The 23,577-nt window shown below is 39.1% G+C and overlaps 1 protein-coding gene across 2 annotated transcripts; it reads right to left on the bottom strand.

Moving 5' to 3' along the window:
• Positions 1-458: 458 nt before the first annotated feature.
• Positions 459-21,822, bottom strand: LOC108435606 (C-type lectin domain family 18 member A-like). Of its 2 annotated transcripts, none has more exons than XM_017711596.2 (12): positions 21,694-21,822; positions 20,402-20,493; positions 9,723-9,953; positions 9,315-9,412; positions 8,867-8,988; positions 8,172-8,279; positions 6,889-6,981; positions 6,556-6,662; positions 6,266-6,395; positions 5,248-5,344; positions 5,009-5,100; positions 459-3,390 (listed from the first exon to the last, which is right to left on the bottom strand). In XM_017711596.2, the coding sequence occupies exons 1-12, from the start codon at positions 21,791-21,793 to the stop codon at positions 3,356-3,358; spliced, it is 1,305 nt and encodes a 434-aa protein (XP_017567085.1). In that variant the 5' UTR covers positions 21,794-21,822; the 3' UTR covers positions 459-3,355. The 2 variants fall into 2 exon arrangements, with proteins under 2 accessions (XP_017567085.1, XP_017567168.1); XM_017711679.2 differs by having other exon boundaries at positions 5,009-5,083.
• Between the last annotated feature and the right edge of the window lie 1,755 nt (positions 21,823-23,577).

Raw genomic sequence — 23,577 nt, 5'->3', positions numbered from 1 at the left:
GAAAAGGGCCTTCCTCAAATAGTTCCCAATTGAGGAGTTCAAAGTTGAAAGAATACATTGTCCACAATGTCTTGTTCTACTTATTGTCTATTTATTGGGGAGAGGGAGGCCTGGGCCTCTTTGCTTAGGGTGCTGCCTCCACGACCTGGATTCGGGTAAGCGCATGATGATGGATGGATGGAAAAACAAATCAGCATGACAATCACATGACAAAACTAGATTTTCTGTATCACAGTCTCATACATTGTATGATTTGACTATGTATGGGCTAGTTTTCACTCTTTTAGCGCATCTTGGGGGGAGCCCTACCTAGCAGGTAGACCTTGGTTATTTTGGGAAGAAAACTGTAATTGGGTAGCACCCACCATACGAACACCTCCTATAAAAAAGCAGTCTATCTAGTGCCAAACACAAAAACACCAACAGAAAGATAAAAACATTTCTTTTTATTAGACTGGCTTCACTTGTCATTTAATACAGTACAAAGGGTAGTAGTCATTTTATAGCTTTACAGTGTGCTGCAATACACAAAAACTAAACAAAATGACTTCAATAAAGATATATCGGTTACACAGAACAGGAAAAAATCACTAATACACAACTTTAATAAAGACAGAGCATATGGTAAACATAATCCACTCTCCTTTACCTATGAGCAAGTGACAAACAGGTGATCGGCTCTGTCAGTCAGTCTGTCTGCAGCAGTAGACTGCAGCTCAGCATGAGCTCAATCCAATCACAAGTGAGCAGGAGCAGAAATCAAGGGATCAATCAAGCAACTTTTATTGAAAAATCTGAGAGGCTATACTCTTGAATGGACTGTGGTATTTAAATACACAATTACACACGTAAAATCACTGAGAACTATTTCTTTCTGGGAGGCACAAGGCTGGTGAGATTAACTACAGTTTGGGTTGTAAACCTGACCTCACAACAATTTTATAAAAAGAAATAATACAATGCATCATGAAACATCACATTTCACCACAATTTAATTTGATAATTTTGGTATGATTCAGAATTCTTTTTAAAAATACACTGAATACATAAATGGTATAAACACAAGGGTATATACAAAATATAGACTATAACAATAATATGTATTTTTAAATTTCAAAATTTTGAAAATGTCAAGTAAATTGCTTTCAGGCTGATGCATCATGATGTACTAATGCATATTTACACTACTAGCTAGTCTGAGATACATTAAATGTTAAAGAGACAGTCTATGTAATACTGTGGGAACATATACGTATGTGCATATGGGGCAGACACACAGAGATGACAAAAAAGAGAACCAGGGAAGGGAGACGGTGTAGATAGATAGAGTAAGAGCGGGAGAGGGCGAGTGAGAGCTTGGCTGATCAGCCATGTGTTTATCAGTGCATTAATATGTATGGAGGTGCAGAGTAGCTGATGAAGGTACTGCAGAGCAGAGCCACTGTGTGCTGAGCTAGACCACTAACACACATGCAGAAGAGCAGGAGATATACCCAGCTCAGAGTCTGTCTACAGAAACTGCAGCTGCTCTGAAAAACTGGATTAGGCTTTAGGAAGGTTTTATTGTTGAGAATCAATATTTGTGCCCTAGTGCCTTGCCTCAGAACACACTCCTCATCTCTAGCTTGAAGTCTCTGAATTATATCCGTTCCTAAGGACACTAGGAGGTGGGGACAAGGTAGAAATCCTACAGTAGGGCTGCACAATATAGACAAAAACAATATTTCCATAATATTTACGATATTATATTCATACAGATTCCAACTGTGACTAATTTTGCAATAAATAAAGGGGCCTATATAATGGAATACTGTTTTATTTATTTATTTTAATAATAGAGTTTTGTTTTATGTGCGTATGGCTACTTTCAAAACATACTATTCACTCCTACACATGGAGATTAAGCTGCAATTAACAACCCATTTATAATTCACTGTTTTTCTGATGTCACAAACATATTTACATGTATCTACCTCTTTAGCCTACAGCAGTTTTGCCTCCCCCATTCATTTTGAAGTTATAAGAAGTGGACTGCCTACTGAAAAAGGTACAATGCAAAGCCAATCACAATAGAGGTCTATTACATGCATCAGTCTTAGAAGCATAGTTTGTCTAATAATGCGAAACAGGAGAGTGTGGGATAAAGACATGTCATGTAAAGTTGTCAGGTTAAAATTAATTATAATTGTTTTTGATACATAAAAAACACATTAACAATAACACAAAAAAAAATAAATACAAAAAAACTGCAGGACATGGGACCTCTGAATATGGTGAACTTTCAATACCAGTAAACAATATTTCAAGATTGAGCCGCATTATTTTGACTAAAATTATTTATGGCTGTTGTATCATGTGAATGTCTTGATTTATCAAATTATCCACTGAGACTTATCTGGAACATCCAGGTTGTAAGGGTTTGTACCTGTAACAGGGTTCTCAACATATTGATCCTGAAACCCCCATAAAGACTAGCAAATAATACACTGCACCTACACAGTATTGTGCAAAAGACCAACTATCATTTAGTTAATTTCCATCAAAACAGCAATTAAGTACAAGTTATTCATTTTTCAGCATTAAGAAAAAAACAGATAAGATATATTTCAACAAGTAAATATAAAATGGCTTTTTTTCAGCACTGAGTGTGTCCACCCTTTGCCTTTATTACAGCTTCCATTCTTTTGGGAGGCTCACTTACAGTATTATAAAGAAATCTCTAAGGATCTCTTTCCACCTCTAACGTCAGTTTTCAGCTCCTTGCTGATCAAAGTCATCCCAAACACATTCTACAATGCTGTAGCCTGGACTCTGGGGTGGCTAGTCCTAAGAACACCAGCAGCTTCTTTGTTTGATTTCCTTTTTTCAATTTTCATCTCAAAGTGGAAAAATGGACAGAAACACCTATGGATTTTTTCAGATCTGAAACAGCAGTGGAGCTATTTTCCTCTGAAAGAGAAACGCTTTAAATAGTGTTTATCTGAAATTTGTTGGTCTACCAGAACTTGCATGCTTGTGAGGAGTCCCATTTACTCTGTATCTGTATAATACTTTGAAGCCCAGTTCTAGAAATTAATGTTTTTTTCCCTTATACAAGTGGATTATCTTACGTCTAATCACCTCATAAATATTACCATAAAAAATAAAAGACTTACACATAACTTGTACATTTTGACTAGAAAGTAAATAAGTGAAGGCTGGTCTCTGACGTTTTCACAGTACTGTGGCTTACAGCGGACTTGGCTGCAGCAACCTACCCTTGTGCTTGAGACACCAAACCAAGCACAGTTCAAACGAGATAGCAGCCCTGGATCAGTAGACTTCTGCTGCAGTCACGAAGTGCTCACAGCTTTCTTCAGCCAAACTGCCACAGGGCAACGTGCTCTGGACCTGCATGTAGACACATACATTCAAACATGTGCAAACATATACCCACAAACAGAAGAAAGACATCATCTGCAAAAAGAAGATCACTCAGTGATACAAAGAACATAAGTAAAAGGAAATATGTGATTATTTACTTGAGAAATAAATTGCGTCACAAATCCTCTTTAATCCAATATGTTACTGTGTGAATTAAAGGGAATGATTTTTTTGGAAGAAAATGAAAGCACAAAATAACAGATGTCCTCTTAAAAAAATGATATAACATTAGGGCTTTCTCACACGTTAGTGCATGCTGCTGTTCTTAGCAACACTCTGTTCTGTAATTGGCATCACAGCAGCTCTATAAAAGCAACCGACTTATCAGTGTAGTGAAAGTCAGTGGCCTTAAAAGAGCAGGGAAGAGCAGTATGGTACATATTATTCTCTGAAGCACTCCTGTCTAGACTCAGCTGGTCTATATGACCGCAAGTGCCCTCTTATACACTCCTTGTTTACCACTCACCACTTTAATGCCAATTAACAGCATGTGTAAATGCAGCTCCTCCGTCAGCCTGGCAGGGGGTGGATACAGACAGACCGAATGCAATTAATCCCAGTCAGACTTTTTTCTTCCCACAATTTGTTGCTCCATTGAATTCACTCGAAGAAAGTTTGATTCTCTGTATGTGTGTCCCTGTGTGCATTTTCCAGGTGCGTGTGCCCTCAACGCTCCGCTTGCCCCAGACGATCGTTTTCTGTCGATCAGGTCTCTTAAGATTAAGAGCTTTCAAACAACATGTTGTTAAAGTGTCACCGTGGCAACAATGACTGCATTAAGTCACCCTCATTAATCAATAAGCACTGCACAAAAACAAAGCTAAACAAAACAGATCAAAGCCAAACAAGATAAAAGCCACTTTGGTTCTAATCGCAGCACACTCCAAGTTCCTGCACCCCTGGGAAGCTATCCAAACAATGGCCAGCAGCACTAAGGGAGGGGCATGTATTGATCTCAAAAAAGCCCTTTATGATGAATGCCACAGAGTCCTGCTGAGCATCATTAAGATGCTACAATGGTTCGGTTGATGGTTTCACTCATAAACTGAGGACTCATAAAGGGGAGACAGAAGAGCAGCTAAAACGCTGCCTGGGTTTATGTGCTGTCTTTGGTTTTATACCCTCCACTTCGGCACCTCTGAACAAGCCACTAAGGACTGTCTGGAGCATCTGCCTCAGGGCTAGCACTGCATCCCCTCCAGTTGTCAGAAGCAATGTGTTGCTATCCTCTTCAGCATCATTTGGTTGTCATAGTGAAGTTATCTATGCACTACTGATTTATTGACGTGAGAGAGATTGAACAGTCAGATCCTTCCAGGCTGATATTTTTAAAGCCTGGGATAATTTTCAAAGTGATCAGAATAGTAATGTAATTCACTTGCAGCTGCCTCTAATGGACATCGTGGTATGCATTAAAATATTAGCTACCGAATTCTACTATAATGTTGTAGATTAGTGATGGACTATGAATTAATGTTATGAATCAATACTAAGCCCTAAAAACTAGCTACCAAATACTACTAATAAATAATGATAAAAGTATTTATCATCGGTGAAGCTCACTGATGACAATGTTGTTACTCACCAAACTGACAGATGTATCTGTTGCGAGTCTTACAGCGTTGGTCATTCCAGTTGAAGGCACTGGCTGCTTGCAGTTCTACACAGTTTCCAAAGCTTAAGTCAGAGAGTGAAAAGAGGGACACCCAATGGTCAAACACAAACACTACAGCTCCCTGCCATCATCATCCTGTGAACAAATAGTCCAGTTCTAATATTCACTTCTGTTACTTCTACATCTTTTATAATACTGCACTTTCTCACCCCTGATTGTCTGGCTGTCCAAAAGCAAAGCTGGTAAAGGATGGGATCTCCCCTGTGTCCCAGCGAAATAAGTCTTTCAGTGGTTTATATGTCAAACCTGTTTTCATAAAAATAGAAGAAAATTTATTCATTTCGTGCTTTGGATTGAACTGCAGATGAGGAAAACATTTAAAATGATGTTTTACTGAGCTTACAAAAGTTTCGGCAAAAAGGGGAAATGGTTTTGTATTCAGTCATCATGCTTGTTTGTGTATATCATGCTTCAATTTTCTTAAAGATGTATTTTATCAGATCGACATCTGCCTGAGAAATCAAAAGAGTCTTTTTTTTCTCTCCACTCACCATACCACAATATTTAAAAAATAAAATGTTATCTTCCTGGAATCTTCTATCAAATTCTAAAAAGTCTTCAATAACACTTTACTGTACAGTATTGTTCATAAGGTTTCATATAGATATTACATACATATACATTTAGACTTTAAGACATAATATTAATAATACAGACATAATTAGAGGATGAGGTGAAATGACTTAAAAATTGACCAAAGTAGCCTTTGCAGATGCTTGTCGGGAAAAGCCATTATAAACATTTATGTAGGTTTATGTTGGTTGTTGTGAAAAGCTTATGTTGGTGTTGTGGACCCTTAAGAACAATGTTAACCATCAAAAAAACAATAGTCATATCATTCTAGTGATTAAATGTTTAACCTCCCAGTAGCCACATCATTGAGCGAGACCCTCCCTAATGTTTCACTCTGAAACACATTATAGTATCATTACCATTATGGTGTAATGATTTCAATGAATGACAATGAAAAAGATTTCATATAAATGCTAAAGTTTTGCAAAAGTGTTTTGCTAATTTTTTTACTTTTTTGTTTCTTTCAGGCTGCATGACATCAAGAAGATGAACAGCTATACAAATAGAGGTGACGACGACAATAAAATGCCTGATATCAATACCACCCATTATCAAAATGCACTATGCCACACTGGTAGAATGAAGTGTCCTCACCAATCCAGAAATTGCGGGTTTCGAAGTCAGGGTCAGTCACCTCGTTGGTATTTTCCAGCTGGCTGAGGTAAAAGGCCATGATGTCCTGGACCTTCTGATTGGCCACCTGAGCTAGAATGCCCCCTCTTTCCTGCCAGCATAAACATAAAACTAGAAGTTGTGAGCACTTGAGGCCTCTTTTAGAGACCTGACATAGACTGATTGTACTGATACATACACACAGATGGACTGTAAGTGTAGAGTCACAGATGTATGGATGATAAGACCCATCTGTGTGTAATCTTTCTCACCTGACAGCGCAGCTTGGCTGTGTAGTATGTCTCAGCTTCAGAGGACACCATGAAGCATTTACCATCTATCTGCATGTCACAGCTATGGTAGGGAAAGCTCAGCTTCTCTACCGAACAGCAGCAGAGGATGAGTAAGCAAGCAGTCTTCAAAGCCGAGGATTTATTTTGGCTCAGACTTAAACTGGGAGAGATTTTGTTTGGCACAGTAGGGATCAGTGAAGGGGGGTCATATTAAAAACAGTCTCAGCTGAGGGAAGAGTCAATGGTTTAGCAAATGAGCAAAGCTGGCACAGATAAATCATGCCAATACCATCTTAATGCTCACCCACTCACCTGCACATTCCGCTCCCCCATAACCTACATCACACAGACAGGAACACTCCTCCTCCTTGTACCGCCCATGTACACACTGTACACTGCAGCGCACTGAAACATGTCAACAGACCACACGCATCAGAACAAATCTGCTCAGACAAAAAGGAGAGGCAAAGAGAAGGTGGCACACGGTCCACAGGTATATGAAAAATGTAGGTTTATCTTTAGTTATAGTGTATACAAAACACTAAAATCCTTTTTTAAAAACAAATAATCACAATATTGCAAAAAACAAAGTCTAGAACGTATCGCACTAATGTACATACTAAAAGTGATTTATAGCCTTAATAAAGTAACTTATAGCCTTACATTTCGCCACTATTGTACCAAAACCTTGTTTCTCCAAAAACGGTAAATTTATAGAATGGAAATTTCTTTGTCAAATATGTTTCTAACTTTCATTTAGATTAATGTAACAATATTTTTATTCCACTTTATTTTAGAGCATTACTACTGGTCTAGTTGACATGAAACGCTTACATGATATTTAGGCCAGTTAGCATTATCAAACGGTGACAAATGAAAAGAATAAAAAATTTAAGAATAGTGTCATGATTGGCCCCTCCCAGTCCTGTCCATGTGCTTTCTTTGTTTTGATTCTCAGTCTAGCCCCCTTGTTTTCTGACTCCGCCCCTGATTGTTGCCACCTTTGTTTCAACCTGTGTCCTGTTATCTCTAGTTAGCCCTCGTGTATTTAAGCCCTGTGTTTGCCCCTTGTTGTCGTCGGTCTTTGTTCGATTGTGCTGGATGTATTATATGGTTCAAAGTCTTTTGTTAAGTGTTTGGTTTTCTGTGTTCTAGTCTGTTTTGTTGTTTCGTTATGTCTGTCCCACCTTATCTCTGTGTTGGCTCTGTGACCCTGGACTGTCTCTCGACTCTGAGTATGGATTTGCCCAGAATGAATATCGCTTTTCTCAGCGCATGCGTCCGCCTCATCGCTCCACGTTACAAATGGTTGATGATATGTTACCTAAATTTGGATTGGTTTTACTAACTTTAACATTCTTCAAGTGTGCAGTATGTGATTGCATCTACAAAAATACAAATATCAGATCAGTACTTGGTTTTGGCAGATATTTGGTTTTACATGATTCGAATCGAGATAAGGATTGAGGAGCAAAAACCTGATAAGAACATCTCTAGGTGGCACTGAAAGGTCATTCTGTCACCCTGAAACACTAGTGATGACTCCACAGGCCCCCAGGCCAACATTATACAATGTAGAGAGAAAGGACAGTTACCCTGGCAGAAGCGACCAGTGAACCCTGGGGCACAGTGACACTGGCATGAAGAGATATTCAACTGCCCATGCTGCCCACAGCTCATACGACATGGGTTTCGGGGGGTCTCTGAAACAAGACACACATGCACGCACAAGACACAAGTTGCAGCAAACACCTAAAGTCAAAAGGAGACAAAATAGACATAAAAAAGCATGGCACATTCTTCTTAAGCACACTGATGTTATTTGTCCTTGAAGTGAGTGGGGTCAGAGAAAAGCATTTGTTCATTAAATCTTTTAATTTAGGCATGGGTGTGCTTTATTAACTGAAATACCACGGCATAAACACTGTTCAAGCCAGGCATTTTTAGCCATGGCATCCTTATCTCAAAATAAATAACTGCAACAAAAGAATAGTGTTCTTTGTGTACACCTTGCCTTCAAAAACAGCTTTTATCACGACACTTAAACGCAGCTTGTCTAATGAAAGGCACACGGAAAACATTTTAAGTGAAGATTCCCTTGATCTAGCAAATTCTTCTAAAGATCAGCACTGCACAAGCATGAAACATGGCATAAAATGTAAATCAGCAAGGCTTTTTTGTGAGCTATATAAAGGTATACTGCTGTACTTGAGTTTCATAGTTATTTTGGCTAATGTTTTAAAGGTCGACCAAAAATGATCATTCAGTGGCATGCTGTGGGTGTTCTCACCACACAAACCACCAACGTGGTCCCAAAGACGGAAGCAGCCAGACATAGAGGATGTACAGAGAGAGCAGTAAACTCCTGCTTTATAGGGCACCACCTGCCTGCCGTTCACCTCCCAGTTTCCCCTGCACACACACAGTGAGAGGGCTTACATGTCATCAAAAAGCAAAATGTGTTAGGCTGTGCACCGCTCCCCCTACAATAATAAACAGACACCAGTAAATAGATTTATGTTAGCAAAACCTTAATTTTTTTTCTTACTTAATTGAAAAGTAATGGTGAAGGTCAAATATTAAGGCCTTTCAAAAGAAGCCAGAAGAAGGTAAGGTGTCCCCAGTTTTTTTATTTGCAGCATATGCGTAAAAAGGCAGCACCCTGCCACAGAAACATAAATACATAGTTACACTTGAATAAATACCATGACAAATATCAAAACAATAGGCTCTCTTACCCTGGGGAATATGCACAGACAAACAGGTCCAAGTGCACTGCTCCGCTTCTACACACATGCATGGCACAGCCCACCTCACTGGATGTGGCCCACACCAGCTGACACACAGAAGCACAAAGAACACACCAGGTAATGTAACAGCTGCTATCATTCCCAGAAAGGAGCACTGCCATGAAACTTTCAGTATCCTGAATGCGTAAATTAACCAATTTGTTAATTATTTTGGGTGTCTAGCTTTGGTTCTGGAAGGCTAGAAGTTTGGTGATGTCCCCAGTTGAATAGATCTGATTCAACTTATCTATTAGTGACCAGGTTTATTAGGTGTAACTGAGCACCAATCACCAAATTCAACTGGACTCGGTAGACCAGAACCAGAGGAAGATACCTCTACACTGTCCAAAAAATCACCTGTGTGTAATGCTGGCAGGTGCCATTGTTCCTGCACTGACCACTTTGGTAGATGTAGTCCTGGCCCTCCTGGAACCACAAATTGATGACCTCAGGAAAGGAGGCCTCACCATGAGGGGACTGATGGATATTCCACCCAACGTGCTCCATGTGTCCTTCTAATTGAGTATTGTCCTTTAAGCAGGACTCAGCCCTTTCCTGACACAGTCCAGCTAGCATCTCACTCCACTCCTGGAAAGGAATGAATGGTTCTTCATGAATCAGAAAGATACAGCCAAAAAGAGCATTTCTCGTCCCTAGTCCTAAATTACCACTGTCCTGCATTATTTAAGATTTTAGCTACTCTAATACATCAACTCAAGAAAGGCTTATTAATAAACGGATGAATGGAAATAGCTGTACTGGGAAACTCAAAGAAACACTTGGAGTCAAGGCAGAGGTCAAGATAGACTGCCTTGAAAGAAAGAGAAAGATCTAACTTTGGCATACTTTTTAATAGACAAGATGTCAAACAAGCATTGGGTAGCATGAACCAAGTAATGGACAGCAAATTAACAAAAGATGCTATCTGAAGCTAGGTTATTAAAAGTCTCCTAACTCTTGCAGACAGTTGCTCTTTGGGATAACCTAAACAGTCATTGTGCAAGCAAGAACAGAGAGATGCCTTGATGGGCAAGGGGATAAGACAATGTCACACCTCAGTCTTAATTTACACAAGTAGAGTCTTAAATAAGACTGCAGATATCATAGATCATTTTCCCTGGTTAAAAGGATAATAAGGCATGATTTCTTCAAGAATGCACTGCCAATTTTGGTTTTCCAAGCCAAGAGGAGTACAAAATATGCATCTTGAGGAAAGTGGTAATAAAATAAGATGGAAGTACACATTTACAGCATATGTATTTTGTCACTATAGTGCAGAAATTATTGTAATATAATATATATATTGCAATGTGTTACAATACATTTGCAGTGTATTACATGATAAACACTAAGTGATAAATGATGGGACGTATGTAAGTGTGTGTGTGTGTGTGTGTGTGTATTTGCAACTGTTTAAAACATCTCCTCTTTCCTTCATTGCTCAGGGCTTTAGTAAGTTTCCCTTAGACAAATGAAACACTCAGTGCGTCTCCAATGAAGGATCTCAGATAATGATCTATGTTCCATGAACAGCAGCAGTGAACTGTAAATGGGGGAAGGGGGAAGGGGGGGGGGGGGCGAGGGATGAGGGATTCCTCTTCCTGAGCTGAGGGGATCAGAGGAAGGGAGGTGGTGAAACTGGAGAAGCTTGTGGTAGTAATGGGTATGGCTGACTTGTCAAGAATAACAGAGGTCAGCCAAACCTATTGGGAGTTATGTCACAAGTGGAAATTTAAGATCAATCAATCGACCTAATCAAACAGGTCAGAAAGAAAAGTTCAGAAAGAAAAGTTCAGTATGATTTGGAGAATTGCACTCTTGGTCCAGAGTTGCACTTAGTTGTACTGGCCACTCACTGGCTATTGTCTTTGAATGAGTGTAAGACATTTGGCCTTATATTCTCAAAAAATGACATTATTGACACACTGGTATTTGCATATCATGATGTTGGAGCACGTACTGTGACCCAATTTGTCTGTTTGTTTTAAAGGCCATATCCTACATTTTCCTTGTACTTTATTTTTTCCCTTCTGTCATTGACAGGGAGGACTGCTCTTACAAAGCACCAAAAAGTACTTGAGTGATCAGGGACACAGGAAGGTGTTTTAAATTTGAGGTGGTGAAATTTTTAAGTGTACCTTTGACATGCGCAGAACCCCAATGAACACTCTGACTTCTCTACTCTACTCTGGAATAACTTTATGCAATGACCAGTTAGATTGTTATAAGATGGTGCAGTAACTGATTGTGTGACATCCATAGTCAAGCTACATGCTGCAATTCAACACTCATTCTAATCCGAAGATATAATGGTTGAAAAAAATACAAAAAAATACATTAGTTGAATTAACCAATAACTCAGAAATAGCCTACAACTCTGTATTGTGCCTCATTAAAAAAGCTAAACTAAACTTAGTCTAAGGTGAAACAATTCTTCACTATGGATGAAAATGCAAAAGTATAATGAAACCTGGGCATATTATATGGTTTTTAGATTTTCAAGGCCAAAATAAGTTAATACATTCTCTACAGGCAACAAATATCAAATTTAAAGCAAAGCAGTGTTTGAACTGAAAGAAGTATCATTACTGTGCCATATAAAAAAGACTAAATATGGTGTCTGTGTGCTGCTGTGAAACACCCAATAAAAGAAATAAGTCAGAGTTGTATGGTCAGATTTTGCAGATCACATTCAGAGTTTTACAGATCACATTATACGTCTTTACATGTTAATGCCACACACACACAGTCAAAAAGAGAAAAATATCTGGCTTGATGTTTAGGTCTCAAATGCAAAGTCAACATTATATTCACGAAAATATGACAAAAATACTAGTTCATTCACTTACATCTTCAGATCACATATCCATCACCACGTTTTAATGGAGTTCTCTTTGAATTATCTTTTAGTGTGCTCGCAATCATCAGATTCTTCCATGCGTGGGGGTCAGAAGCACAACTGATGTTACAAAATGCTCTTTTGCACGTTGCTTGCAATTCCACAATTCCACCAGAGGCTTCAAAATCCTTAAATGTTACATAGTGTAGCATTTATATATCATGAAAAACATGAAATATGCCAAGTATAATTTTTCCCAATGTTTTAGCAATAAAGATGAATTAAAATTTAATTTAAAGAAAAAAATGTGCAGAAGTGTGTTCTCTGTAGAGAATGTTTATTTATTAAAACATGGCATTTGACCAGGGACACCCAAACTTTTGCATATGACTGTATATATAAATCTGACTTGGCTTACATGACGTCACAAAAACAAATTCAAAACAGGCTACTTCATAGGAAGATTAATTTCCATATATGGACTGGGTAGACTGGACTGCAGAGTGAACAGTACATTTTGAAACAACAATGCTGCGTTTACATGCTCCACACCTCATAGCAACTGTCAGTGGTATGAAGCCACACAAATGTTGTCATTGTGATAGCATTACCTGTAAAAATGAATGACTGTCATAGGAGGACTTTAGCAGTGTTGAGTGTTTATTTAAGGTGGAAAAAGGTAGAATTATGTTCTGTACTCTTTTAATTTTTGTTGTATAATACTGTTTGTCTGGACATTTGGCATCTATAGCTCCCAAAAATCTAACATCTGGTTTATTTCACCACTGCAGTTGATGGCAAAAGTTGGGAAAACTAACCCTCCATTTATTGTGTAGTCAGAACTACTGTAGTGGTTCTGTTGCAGCTCCACTGAAACAACGGAAGTTTGCCGTCAGCCATTTACCAACATGTAAACTCAGCATAATAATGCTTACAGTCTACATTAAACTCCTTAAAAAAGTAAGGAAGAATTGCTTTTCCATGATATGGGACCTTCAGTGTTTTAGATATAGCCATTGGCCTCCTTGGCCAGGGCTCATTCGGGAGAAGAAAGCACCAAACTGAATCCGGAGAGAGAAGTGACTCATTGCTGGGCTGTGGCCAACCTACAGATGAGATGACAAATTGCCAGTGAAAGGCCCCACACAAGCACACCCATTTTGCCTGAGTCCAAAGGCTGTGACATTATTGTGAATGCTCAGACTCTAGGTATGACTGACTTCCTGTGTCATACACCCTCTTCTCTTGTTTCTTTACTCTCCCACTGTGCTTTAGAAATAAAGCCACTGAATGTGTCATTCTCTAGATAATCTGCTTGACCTGGTCTTCTCCTCTGACCTCCGAATAGCAGCAGAGTGTCTATGTGGCCACCAGCATGACACGCCTGGGCAGTGGCAGCATGTTCCCATGGAAACGGCTGTCACCACTCCAAAACCTACCGTGAAATCAAGGATGTGGGGGGGGCACAGTTTCCGCAGATGTGGTTTCACAGCGGGCCCCCCAGGAACGGGTCCCGTTTCAGCCAGCCTGAGACTCAGGCTGAGGAGGGGAGGGAGAACACAGCCAGCGTTCGCTGGCACAAATCAACAACCAAGTCATCCGAGCCATCCCATTCCCACCCACGCTATAGACAGAGATGAAACTCAGACAGGCCATCAGCAGGTCTCCTTTAGCCACAGCCCTCCCCATCCTGCCCTATCTTTCCACACTTGCTCTCTGTAAAGCCTCAGAGATGCTGCCAGCTCTCTGTCACCCCACGGCCTCCTCTCTAGAGGCAGAGCTCCTTACGGACTGACAGCGTGCATTTAGCTCTGCTCACAGTGGAAGACTGCAAATGCTTGTGTGCTAAAAACCAACAATTCTCTTCCCACTCTAAAGCACTGAAACCAGCCAAACACGTTCCAGTGATTTCCTCTTGAGTGATTTTAGATGGACAGGCAGATGGCTGGTTTTCTTAAAAAAATAGCATTGAAATGGAATGCCATGTAACACTTTATTTAATATATTTAACAATAAATATTATTCTGACTTTCACTTTAAATATACAATCTGTATGATTAATGGTATTTTATATAATTGCATCTATAAATTATAGATGTTGATAGTTATTACACTGATTATACACATGATCCATCACTATTTTGCCTAGTCCTTGAAGTCCATTAGAGATTACAGTAAACAGCATGTCAGACAATCATACCATCCATTATGGATGGACTATTGACCAGTTTTAATGATATGCTGTGACATAAAACTAAATAAAATTAATACAATTAAAATTGTAATTATTCATATGACCACGTATGCACCAGGACAGCACAAGCTTGTGAAAAATGTGCTGGAAGGAGCTTAGATTGGTTTGTATATTTGTTTTTTCTGAATAGCTGTGGTGAATTTTTAAAATTGTTTTTAAAAAAATCAGTATATTTTAAAAGTACTGTAAAAGATGATCATTTTAATCGCTCATCTTTCATCCTGTCTCATCTCTACTATCTATCCACTTCAAACTACATTAACTATTTATGCCTCATGTAAAAATATGCCAGTTGAAAGAGAAAGCTATTATTGGATTTAAAAACATAGTAAAACGGCATTTTGGTCTAAAACTATAATTGATTTTGTTATTTGTCATGCTATGCAGTATTCTGTAGTGCAGCACTGCATTTCTCAGCCTCAATGTTTAGACAGAATTCAAGATTTTATTTGATTTAATGTTTTTGCACATCAATTACCTCTCACTACAACACCCCACATGCATTACACAAATACATCATCCAAGTCATTCTGCCACATAAGTAAGTCATTCTCTTCACTGTAATTATGATTTGAAGACAGCTATATGGTTGCAATGAGATATACTTAGTAAAAATGTTAACTGTCTGGTTCTCTTCTCCATTCGCCAACTAACAGAAACATGAAAAAAAAATTCAAAACAGTTAACCCCAAAAATTCACCACAAAGCTGTTGGAGTTTTGTCAAAGTTCCATATCCATTTAGAATTTCTAAGTTATACCCCTAAAACTAATAAAGAGAAGACTACACATTGACTTTGAAAAGTAAAATGTCTGCGTGGGTTTCCTCCAGGTTCTCCGGTTTCCTCCCACAGTCCAAAGACATGCAGTCAGGCCAATTGGACATGCTAAATTGCCCCTAGGTGTGAGTGTGTGAGTGACTGTCTGTGTCTGTCTGTCTGCCCTGCAATGGACTGGCGACCTGTCCAGGGTGTATCCTGCCTTCCGCCCGAAGACTGCTGGGATAGGCTCCAGCACCCCCCTGCGACCCTGACGGAGAAGGAGCTTAGAAAATGGATGGATGGATGGATGTATGGATGGATGGATAGAATTTTTTTTTCTTTCACAATTACAGGAACTTGAGGAAGGAAACATAACTAAAAGACTGGAAAAAATAGAGAAAAACAATCTCAAAAGGTCAACACATTCACACAAACACATAACCTCACATCACATGCAAAGGCTTAACTAAGATGAAAGCTTAAAGAAAATACTCTAAGTCAAAAGAGAGTGACAGACAGCTGACAGACAGCGAGAGAGAGAGAATCTACATAAACATTTGCTGATTCATCATGGCAAATCTAAACTACTATAATGCAGACTTATATAGGCTCAGAAACAAAACTGTACACAGTATCATTGGTGAGATTCAGTCAACAAAGACAGTTAATGACATTAGCAAGAGTCACTCTCAGGCCCAAGGCCTTGGAGGTTCTCAAATGGTCACTAAGTTCCAGCTCCTGAACCACAGGGCTCTGCCATGTCTGGTAGGCTAGACTGGAGATGGGCGTAAATCCTTATCTCATTTCACAGCGTCCTTCTCAAGGAATATGTCAAAAGCTTTACAGAGACATAAAAAACTATATTTCCTAGGTGTAACAAATGTATTCATAAGAAAAATACTTAGATTCAAATCTGATTATGGGAGCTGATCTACATTGCTTCAGTAGCACGCAAATAATTTTTCCTTTGCAGATGTTTCATTTAAATTGAATGTACACAGTTTACATATACATATATGTTACACAGACATACAAGCTGAGTCAGTATGCATAAATTCTGCAGAAGACTGATTTGTGCAGACAGGCACACACATAGCAGACACCCTTGCTTTTCTCCATATTCCATTTCACACTCCACACAGATCTGAAGAAATGACCTCGCTTTCATTATTGTGCTGCTGAAGTTTGAAAGAGAGGTTCTTCCCACAACACACACACACCCACACACACACACACACACACACACACACTCACACTCACTCACTTCCCCCAACTCTTCTTTTTCAGTTACACACTCCATCATTCCAAATACTCTCAGTCTCCATTCACTTCAAGAACCATACGAGGGGTCACTAGGAGAAAAAAAGGGCCATCATTTGAGAAACTTTATGAAATTAGGGAATCTTATCTCCCTCTGAAAGGAAGGCTTAGAGCTCCAGTGTGAGACTCTAATCTCTTTACAGCCACAGACAATCAGACTGCTCTTATGGATTCCTGCGCAAATATTCCCAAACGATAATCACAAAGCTGCCTCAGCCCAAAGCCTTTTCAAATTTATCACTAAAGCACTTTAATATCCCTCTTCAGCTCCCCAGGAACTCCACTGTGAGGCTTTGAAGAAATTACCTGAAATACTGCAGACTTGAATGCAAAATGGAGAGTGATGACAACACATCCTCCTTCTTATTTATGGGCTATAAGCTGTGCAAAGGCTGCAACATGAAAATACTGAGTGAAATATAGAGTGCTTGTGATTTTATCATTATATATAGTGCATGATGTATTTGAACATGTGGCTTTTTCTCTGTGTAAAATTCTGTCATTAAAGAAGAAAACATCAAGTGAACAGAATGGATCATATTTTTATATGATCTCCTGAATATCTAACATGTACAGTACTGTTCAAAGGTCCATTAAAGACCATTAAGCTCCAGTCAAAGTAAGTTGAAATTATTCATTTTTCAGTGTCAGGAAAAAAGCAAGATACACAAAAAACATATATATGTATATGTGTGTGTATACACAATATACAGCACTGCCTTAACCCTGGAATTCACCACAGCTGCACAGGTTGCTACTTGAATCCTCTTCCACTCCTCCATCACGACATCATGGAGCTGGTGGATGTTTGACATCTTGCGCTCCTCCTCACAAGTGCTCAATTAGGTTTAGGTGACATACTTGGCCAGTCCATCACCTTTACCTTCAGCAAGGCATTTGGCATCTTGGAGGTGTGTTTGGGGTCATTGTCATGTTGGAAAACTGCCATACTGTGCAGTTTCGGGAGGGAGGGGATCATGCTCTGCTTCAGAATGTCACAGTACATGTTGAAATTCATGTTTCCTTCAATGAACCGCAGCTCACCAGTGCCGGCAGCACTCATGCAGCTCCAGACCATGGTGCTACCACCACCATGCTTGACCATAGGCAAGAGACAGTTGTCTTGGTACTCCTCACCACACATGCTGGACACCATCTGAGCCAAACAAGTTTATCTTGGTCTTGTCAGACCACAGGACATGGTTCCAGTAATCCATGTTCTTTGACTGCTTGTCTTCAGCAAACTGTTTGCGGACTTCCTTGTGTGTCAGCTTCAGAAGAGGCTTCCTTCTGGGATGATGGCCATGCAGACTGAATAGAAGCATTGTGTGGCATATGGTCTGAGCGCTGATAGGCTGACCTCCCTCTTCTTCAACCTCTGCAGCAATGCTGGTAGCACTCATATGTCTATTTATTTAAGCCAACTTCTGGATATGATGCTGAATACGTGGACTCATATTCTTTGGTCGACCCTGGTGAGGCCTGCTCCAAGTGGAACCTGTCCTGGAAAACCACTGTATGACCTTGGCCACTGTGCTATAGCTCGTTTTCAGAGTGTTAGCAATTTTCTTATAGCCTAGGCCATCTTTGCGGAGAGCAACAATTCTATTTTTCACATCCTCAAAGTTCTTTGCCATGTTGAATATCTAGTGGCCAAAACACCAAATTTAACAGCTCTGCTCCCCATTTACACCTGGAACCTCATAACTCTAAGGAGTCACATGACACCAAGGAGGGACAACGACACAATTAGGCACATGTGTGTGGGTGTGTGCACGTATGAGATTGTAAGATCGTATTTAGTGCATATACACTTTGCCTACACTTTTCTACAACTTGACTTCTGACTTTTAGAGTAATCTGCAAGAATATTTTTAAACATCTTAAGTTCAATCTTAGGAGTTGGTTGCATTTTCTGCTTCTCTTGATGCAAGCAATACACAAAAACACATTCAGTGAGACTCCGGGGTATCATCATCACCACATCATATTTTATATATATATATATATATATATATATATATATATATATATACACACACACACACACACACACACACACACACACACACATATATATATATATATATATATGATCATATGACAGTGATCTATTCCCCACTATCATTGAGAGTAAACTGACAGATTGGTAACTGTTTATAATGTGTCAAGTGGTTCAATTAATGGTTCAATAAGTCTTATACAAAGCATGATTAAGCACATAGGATGCCAAAATAAAAGTGCACAAGCCTTTGTTACTGAATTTAGTAACAGATGTGGCTTGTATACTGTAGCTCAACCTGGCATGAGCTGTCTACAATGACTCAATTATGTGGGCCGGTCATTTGTATTCTGTCTGGCAAGCCCTCTAAAATCGTGGAGGCCCATAAGGGCAGACCCACTCTAAACAGCGCATGGACATCAGGATTAGCACCCCAGTGTGGCCTCATGCAACAGCTGTGCTTATGATGCCACTGTGCCTGTGTACATTGATACTCAACTGCGTAAAATACCACTGTTTGGGATATCACTGTTTCAATATAGGATATCCTTCAGAGAAAGAGGACTTCTGTTTGGATTAACTGCATTTTGAAATAGGAATAACCTCCAAAAAGGCTCCAACTTTCTTTGGGAGTCACATTTCAAATGCCTGTAGGTGTTTTCATAACTATGTGCTTCTATCAGGAGAAAATGTGGGAAGTTTGTAAAGACGATAAGTGTTCAAGGTCAATGGCTTCTATCTGTTTGGGTTGTTTCAACAGACAATTCCTTTACACAGCACATCTGTCTTTCAAAAGTAGGGGGCTTAAGCCATTTTGGAGGCAGGCGTCATAGTACTCTGAATTTTTCTGGGGGTTTCTGAGCTGATGATCCATTAACCCACTGCTCTAATGAAGAGCTCTGGCACTAGCCCAAAGCTGGATGCCGAGAGAAGGATCCTGTGAAAGAGCAGAGAGTATTTCAGGCTGAGCTCTAATTCAGGTAATGAACTATGCTAGCAAGTGCAGCACCATAATTTTGTGATAATCTGTAGTTTTAGCAACTGAAGTTATATATGTACAGTACCATGCAAAACTTTTCCAGTCAAAACACCTCTAAACAAGATTTAGAGAAAACAGACTGCTAAGATGCAAGAACTGGTAGACCACCCCAACTGTCACCATCAGATAAACAGCTTTTATTTTTAAGACAGAAGAGAAAATCAAGCTCCACTCTTGCTTCAGATATGAAAAAATCCACAGGTGTTTCTGTCCACCCTTCCACTGTGAGAAGGCAATTCAATGCTGTGGGGCTGAAAGGATGTGTAGCTGCCGTTACTTAAAAAAGGAAATAAACAAATAAAATCTGTTAATAAAATAAAGAAGCTCAGCATCACTAATGCTGTATGGGATTACTTGGATTGTGAGAAGCAGAAAATGCAACCAACTTCTAAGTCTGAACTTTAAATGGGGGGGTTGGGGTCTCGTCTTTGATAAATTTGCTGAAATTTCATTGTTGAGGCTTCAACAGGGTCTCTGACCTTTGCTAAACACTGTCTGTTAAAACTAGACCTCACCTTTCAATTGTAAAGCATGTAGCAAGAGCATGTTTTTCAACCCTGAAATTCATGGATGTTCAAGACAGTACTTTCTCTAGACATTTGACCAAAACAGTCCTTATAGATGTGCAAAAATATGCTTTAGATTCAAAGAACAATTCTGGAAGAACAAAAGGTACCCTCTTCATTCAGTGGAACCTCTTTGAATTCTTTCCTGTTGGTAAGTGGGGGATTAAGACTCAGAGGCTAGTAAGAGGCTGGCAAGCCACTCTGTTGCACCAGCAGACCGACATTAACGAGACATGAGCAAACAAAAGCAAACTCACCATTTTCTGCATGTTTGCAGCCATGGGGCTGACCCGACTGCGCAGTCTATTGTGCTGTGTAACAATTTGAAAATGCTCCTTCACCCCAAGCCCTAGAATAAAAGAGAGGCCTGTAATGACTCTACTGCTAGAACAGATCCCCATAGCAACCAAATACAGGCGCGAGGTGCACAGGGTCAGGGTCAAACAGTGTGATGAAACAGTGTACAAAGGGCTCATATTTATTAACCACACCACTGCATTAATTAGACTGAAATAGTCTCATATTACAGAGGTGAGCCTAAAACCAAGTTAAGCAAAAGAATTCTTACTTGAATTAATTACGAGTTAAGATGAAGTAAAAGTACACAAAAAAGTAAACGAAAAAGTGTAAGGTCAAAAAACTTCACACGTTCTGAGTTCCATACAGCAATAAACTCGAACTTCTCAGTATATCCAGCATCAATCATTTAGGAACTGAAGTTTTTTATGTGCAGTTCTTCTCTGTTTCAGATAGCCTTGGTGTAATTAAAATATTCATGCTCTAAGGTAATAGGCTAACAGTTTGACATATATTGAATTTAAACACTGTAACAAACACAAAAAGGAATTCCTGACTAAATGTGAAATAATAAAAAAAATTTGGTATTATGTATTTTCCTTTTCTCATATATATATATATACACACACACATACATACAGGTTGTAAAAGGTAACCCATTTGTACCTGATTAAGCTTAAGTCTTATCTAAGGCACAGAAAAATTTTATTTGGGAGTGAAAAGGGCACTGCAAACCCACTAGGCTTAACTAAAATAGATCACATTATGAGAGCTTTAAAAGACTTAGCATTCAAATATTAAGAGTGAAATGGTAGGAGTTGTCCAGCACTGTACTTTCCTTTAACATGAGAAAAAGTCAAATTAAAATGATTAAACAAAGGTCACACTGACTGTAAGCCTGACCTCTGGTGGAAGCATGGACAATATTTCACTTAGTAAGTATACAAATTCAGGATTTGGCCTTTGAAAGAAAACCAACCATTATTCTTAGTTTATCTGCTGATTACTGAGAAATTATTTTTCAGCTATCTTTTTCAGAACAGCATAGCCTGAACACTGAAATGTATCTACCCCCAACCATTTTAGATCCATAAAGGAAATAGGATTACAAATTTTATCTACATTAAAAAAAATCAATCGGCATAAATCTCAATACACAGTACAACAAAAATGTTCTCCTACTTTACAAACTTTAAACACACTTTGATTTGGGCCATGCTATGCTAAAACATGCTGATAAAGGTTGGCTTACCCCTTGCAGGTGAAACAGTCCGGCTGGTGCACGTGCTCAAAACAGAGAGAATAACTGCTAGAAATGGAGCTAAACGATGGGGGCCTGTGGAAGACCTCATGGCTGTGGAGCTGCACCGTGCCAGAGAAGCAGCACTTAGACATGAAGTGTGACTGTGGCTGTGTCCCACCCAGATCTCCATTCCTCCACAGCCCCCCCTACTTCTCTCTCTTTTTTTTCAGCTTCAATAGCAGCACTTTCACAGAGAGCTTCTTCATTCTGTTGGCATAGTGCTAACACGAGGTAACCTGTAAAGACACTTCAGGCATGTCTAGCCTCCTCTGTTAAAGTTGTAAGTTGCTCTGTGATTTTGATACAAAACAGTGATGACTTATGTGTAAAAGCTGGTGGAAGGTGTTATCAAGTACCAGTACCAGTAGCTAGTAAGCTGATGAAACCCTTTTTGAATCTCTATTGGAGTGATTTCGCTGTGTTTGTGAAATCAGTATGATTCAAAGCACATTAATCATTTCAGTGAAGTTTGTAAAGTGCAGAAAAATCTTTCAGTGCTTTCAAAATCTGACATCTGGCTGTTATATAATCTGGTCAAAAGGTATAAATTATTTCCATGAATTTCTGTCATTATATGAAGGAGAATACTATGAGAATAAAAAACATCTGATTTGACTGAAAGTGACATATCAGTAGCAGAACTGTCTGAAGAACAGTGATATTTCTGTGTAATTACAGACTGGCACAATCAAACTGACAATTTTTTTTGTAACTGTTGAGGTAGATACTTCAGAATCCATAAGAATGATTATCTGCAGTGACTGCCATTAGTGTCTGGCCTATTAGTTCTCTCTGTGCTATCATGGCTGATCATGTTCTCTCTGCAGTGTCCTTAATTCCAGTATGAGCCTCATAAAGGCTTAATTACTTAAATGTGGGATTACGTGCTTCACTCATATCAGACAAGTTCAGAGTCATGCACAACTATCATGGCCTGAAGCCATAAGCTCAATGACGGCAATGCTTCTAGACAAGTGACAAAAAGAGTTTCTGGGATAGGCACTTCAAACCCACTCTGAAATGCTGTCAACAAGAGCAAGTAGCTATGGTTGTCTGAGCATCTGGATAGAATATTCCAGCATTAGCCTGATTTGCACAGTGCAGGGAAAACCAACGTTCCACTGCTGAAATCATGTCATGCAAAGCAGCTCTTCATCACAACCATCCTTCATCTTCATTAGAAGTCTAAATGATGTTTTTAAATGTAATCTAACATGACTTTTCCCGATAAGTCACCTGGATAAGGCCTCTTCTCGTGGGTCTATGGTTTTGCATGAAGGGACAATTGCATTGCTGTGTTTCACAGTTTTTCAGTGTCTGGCATTGCTGTGTTTTCAGGGTCTGGCTCCTGAAGTGTAATCTAAACACTAAGACGAGGGGATCCAGCAGAAGCCCCTGCTAACAATCCTGCTCTGGTTCTCATTAAAGGCGTAACTAAATCTTCTGTTTTATTGCTGTTTTATTTTTTATAATGCATTTCTTGATGACAATGGTAGTGCTGTTAATGATGTTAAATGTAATACTCTTGACATGTTCAATGGCAATGGGTCATCCATGGAACAGTCATCTATGGTCAAATTATGTTTTGTTGATTTTCAAAGGAAAAAAAATCACATCACAGAACAAACACAATTTACAGTTTTTAAACATGTTACGAAAAAATATGTTCCACAACTTTTGCACAAGACACATTTTATGCTTATGATTTTAGACCAATTTCTAAACTTATTTTTTTTAAGTAAAGTCTTACAAAAAAGTTGCTTTGCAATTAAATGTGTGTCAAATATCAAATAAGGTATTTGAGACCTCTAAAAGAGTTTTTGTTCTGACCAT

The sequence above is a fragment of the Pygocentrus nattereri genome, chromosome 7 (genome assembly GCF_015220715.1).
Source record: "Pygocentrus nattereri isolate fPygNat1 chromosome 7, fPygNat1.pri, whole genome shotgun sequence".
Taxonomy (NCBI): Eukaryota; Metazoa; Chordata; class Actinopteri; order Characiformes; family Serrasalmidae; genus Pygocentrus; species Pygocentrus nattereri.
The sequence above is the reverse complement of the archived record's forward strand: the minus strand, read 5'-3'. Positions and strand labels throughout refer to the sequence as shown.

Bases quoted from the DNA above. Each gene is read 5' to 3' on its own strand.
- LOC108435606 (XM_017711596.2), bottom strand. From the start codon at position 21,793: ATGAGGTCTTCCACAGGCCCCCATCGTTTAGCTCCATTTCTAGCAGTT. The intron at 20,494-21,693 runs GTAAGCCAACCT...CTTTTATTCTAG, and splicing joins GACTGTTTCACCTGCAAGGG to GGCTTGGGGTGAAGGAGCAT. The intron at 9,413-9,722 runs GTGATTTTTTGG...TCTGTGTGTCAG, and splicing joins CCTGCCAGCATTACACACAG to CTGGTGTGGGCCACATCCAG.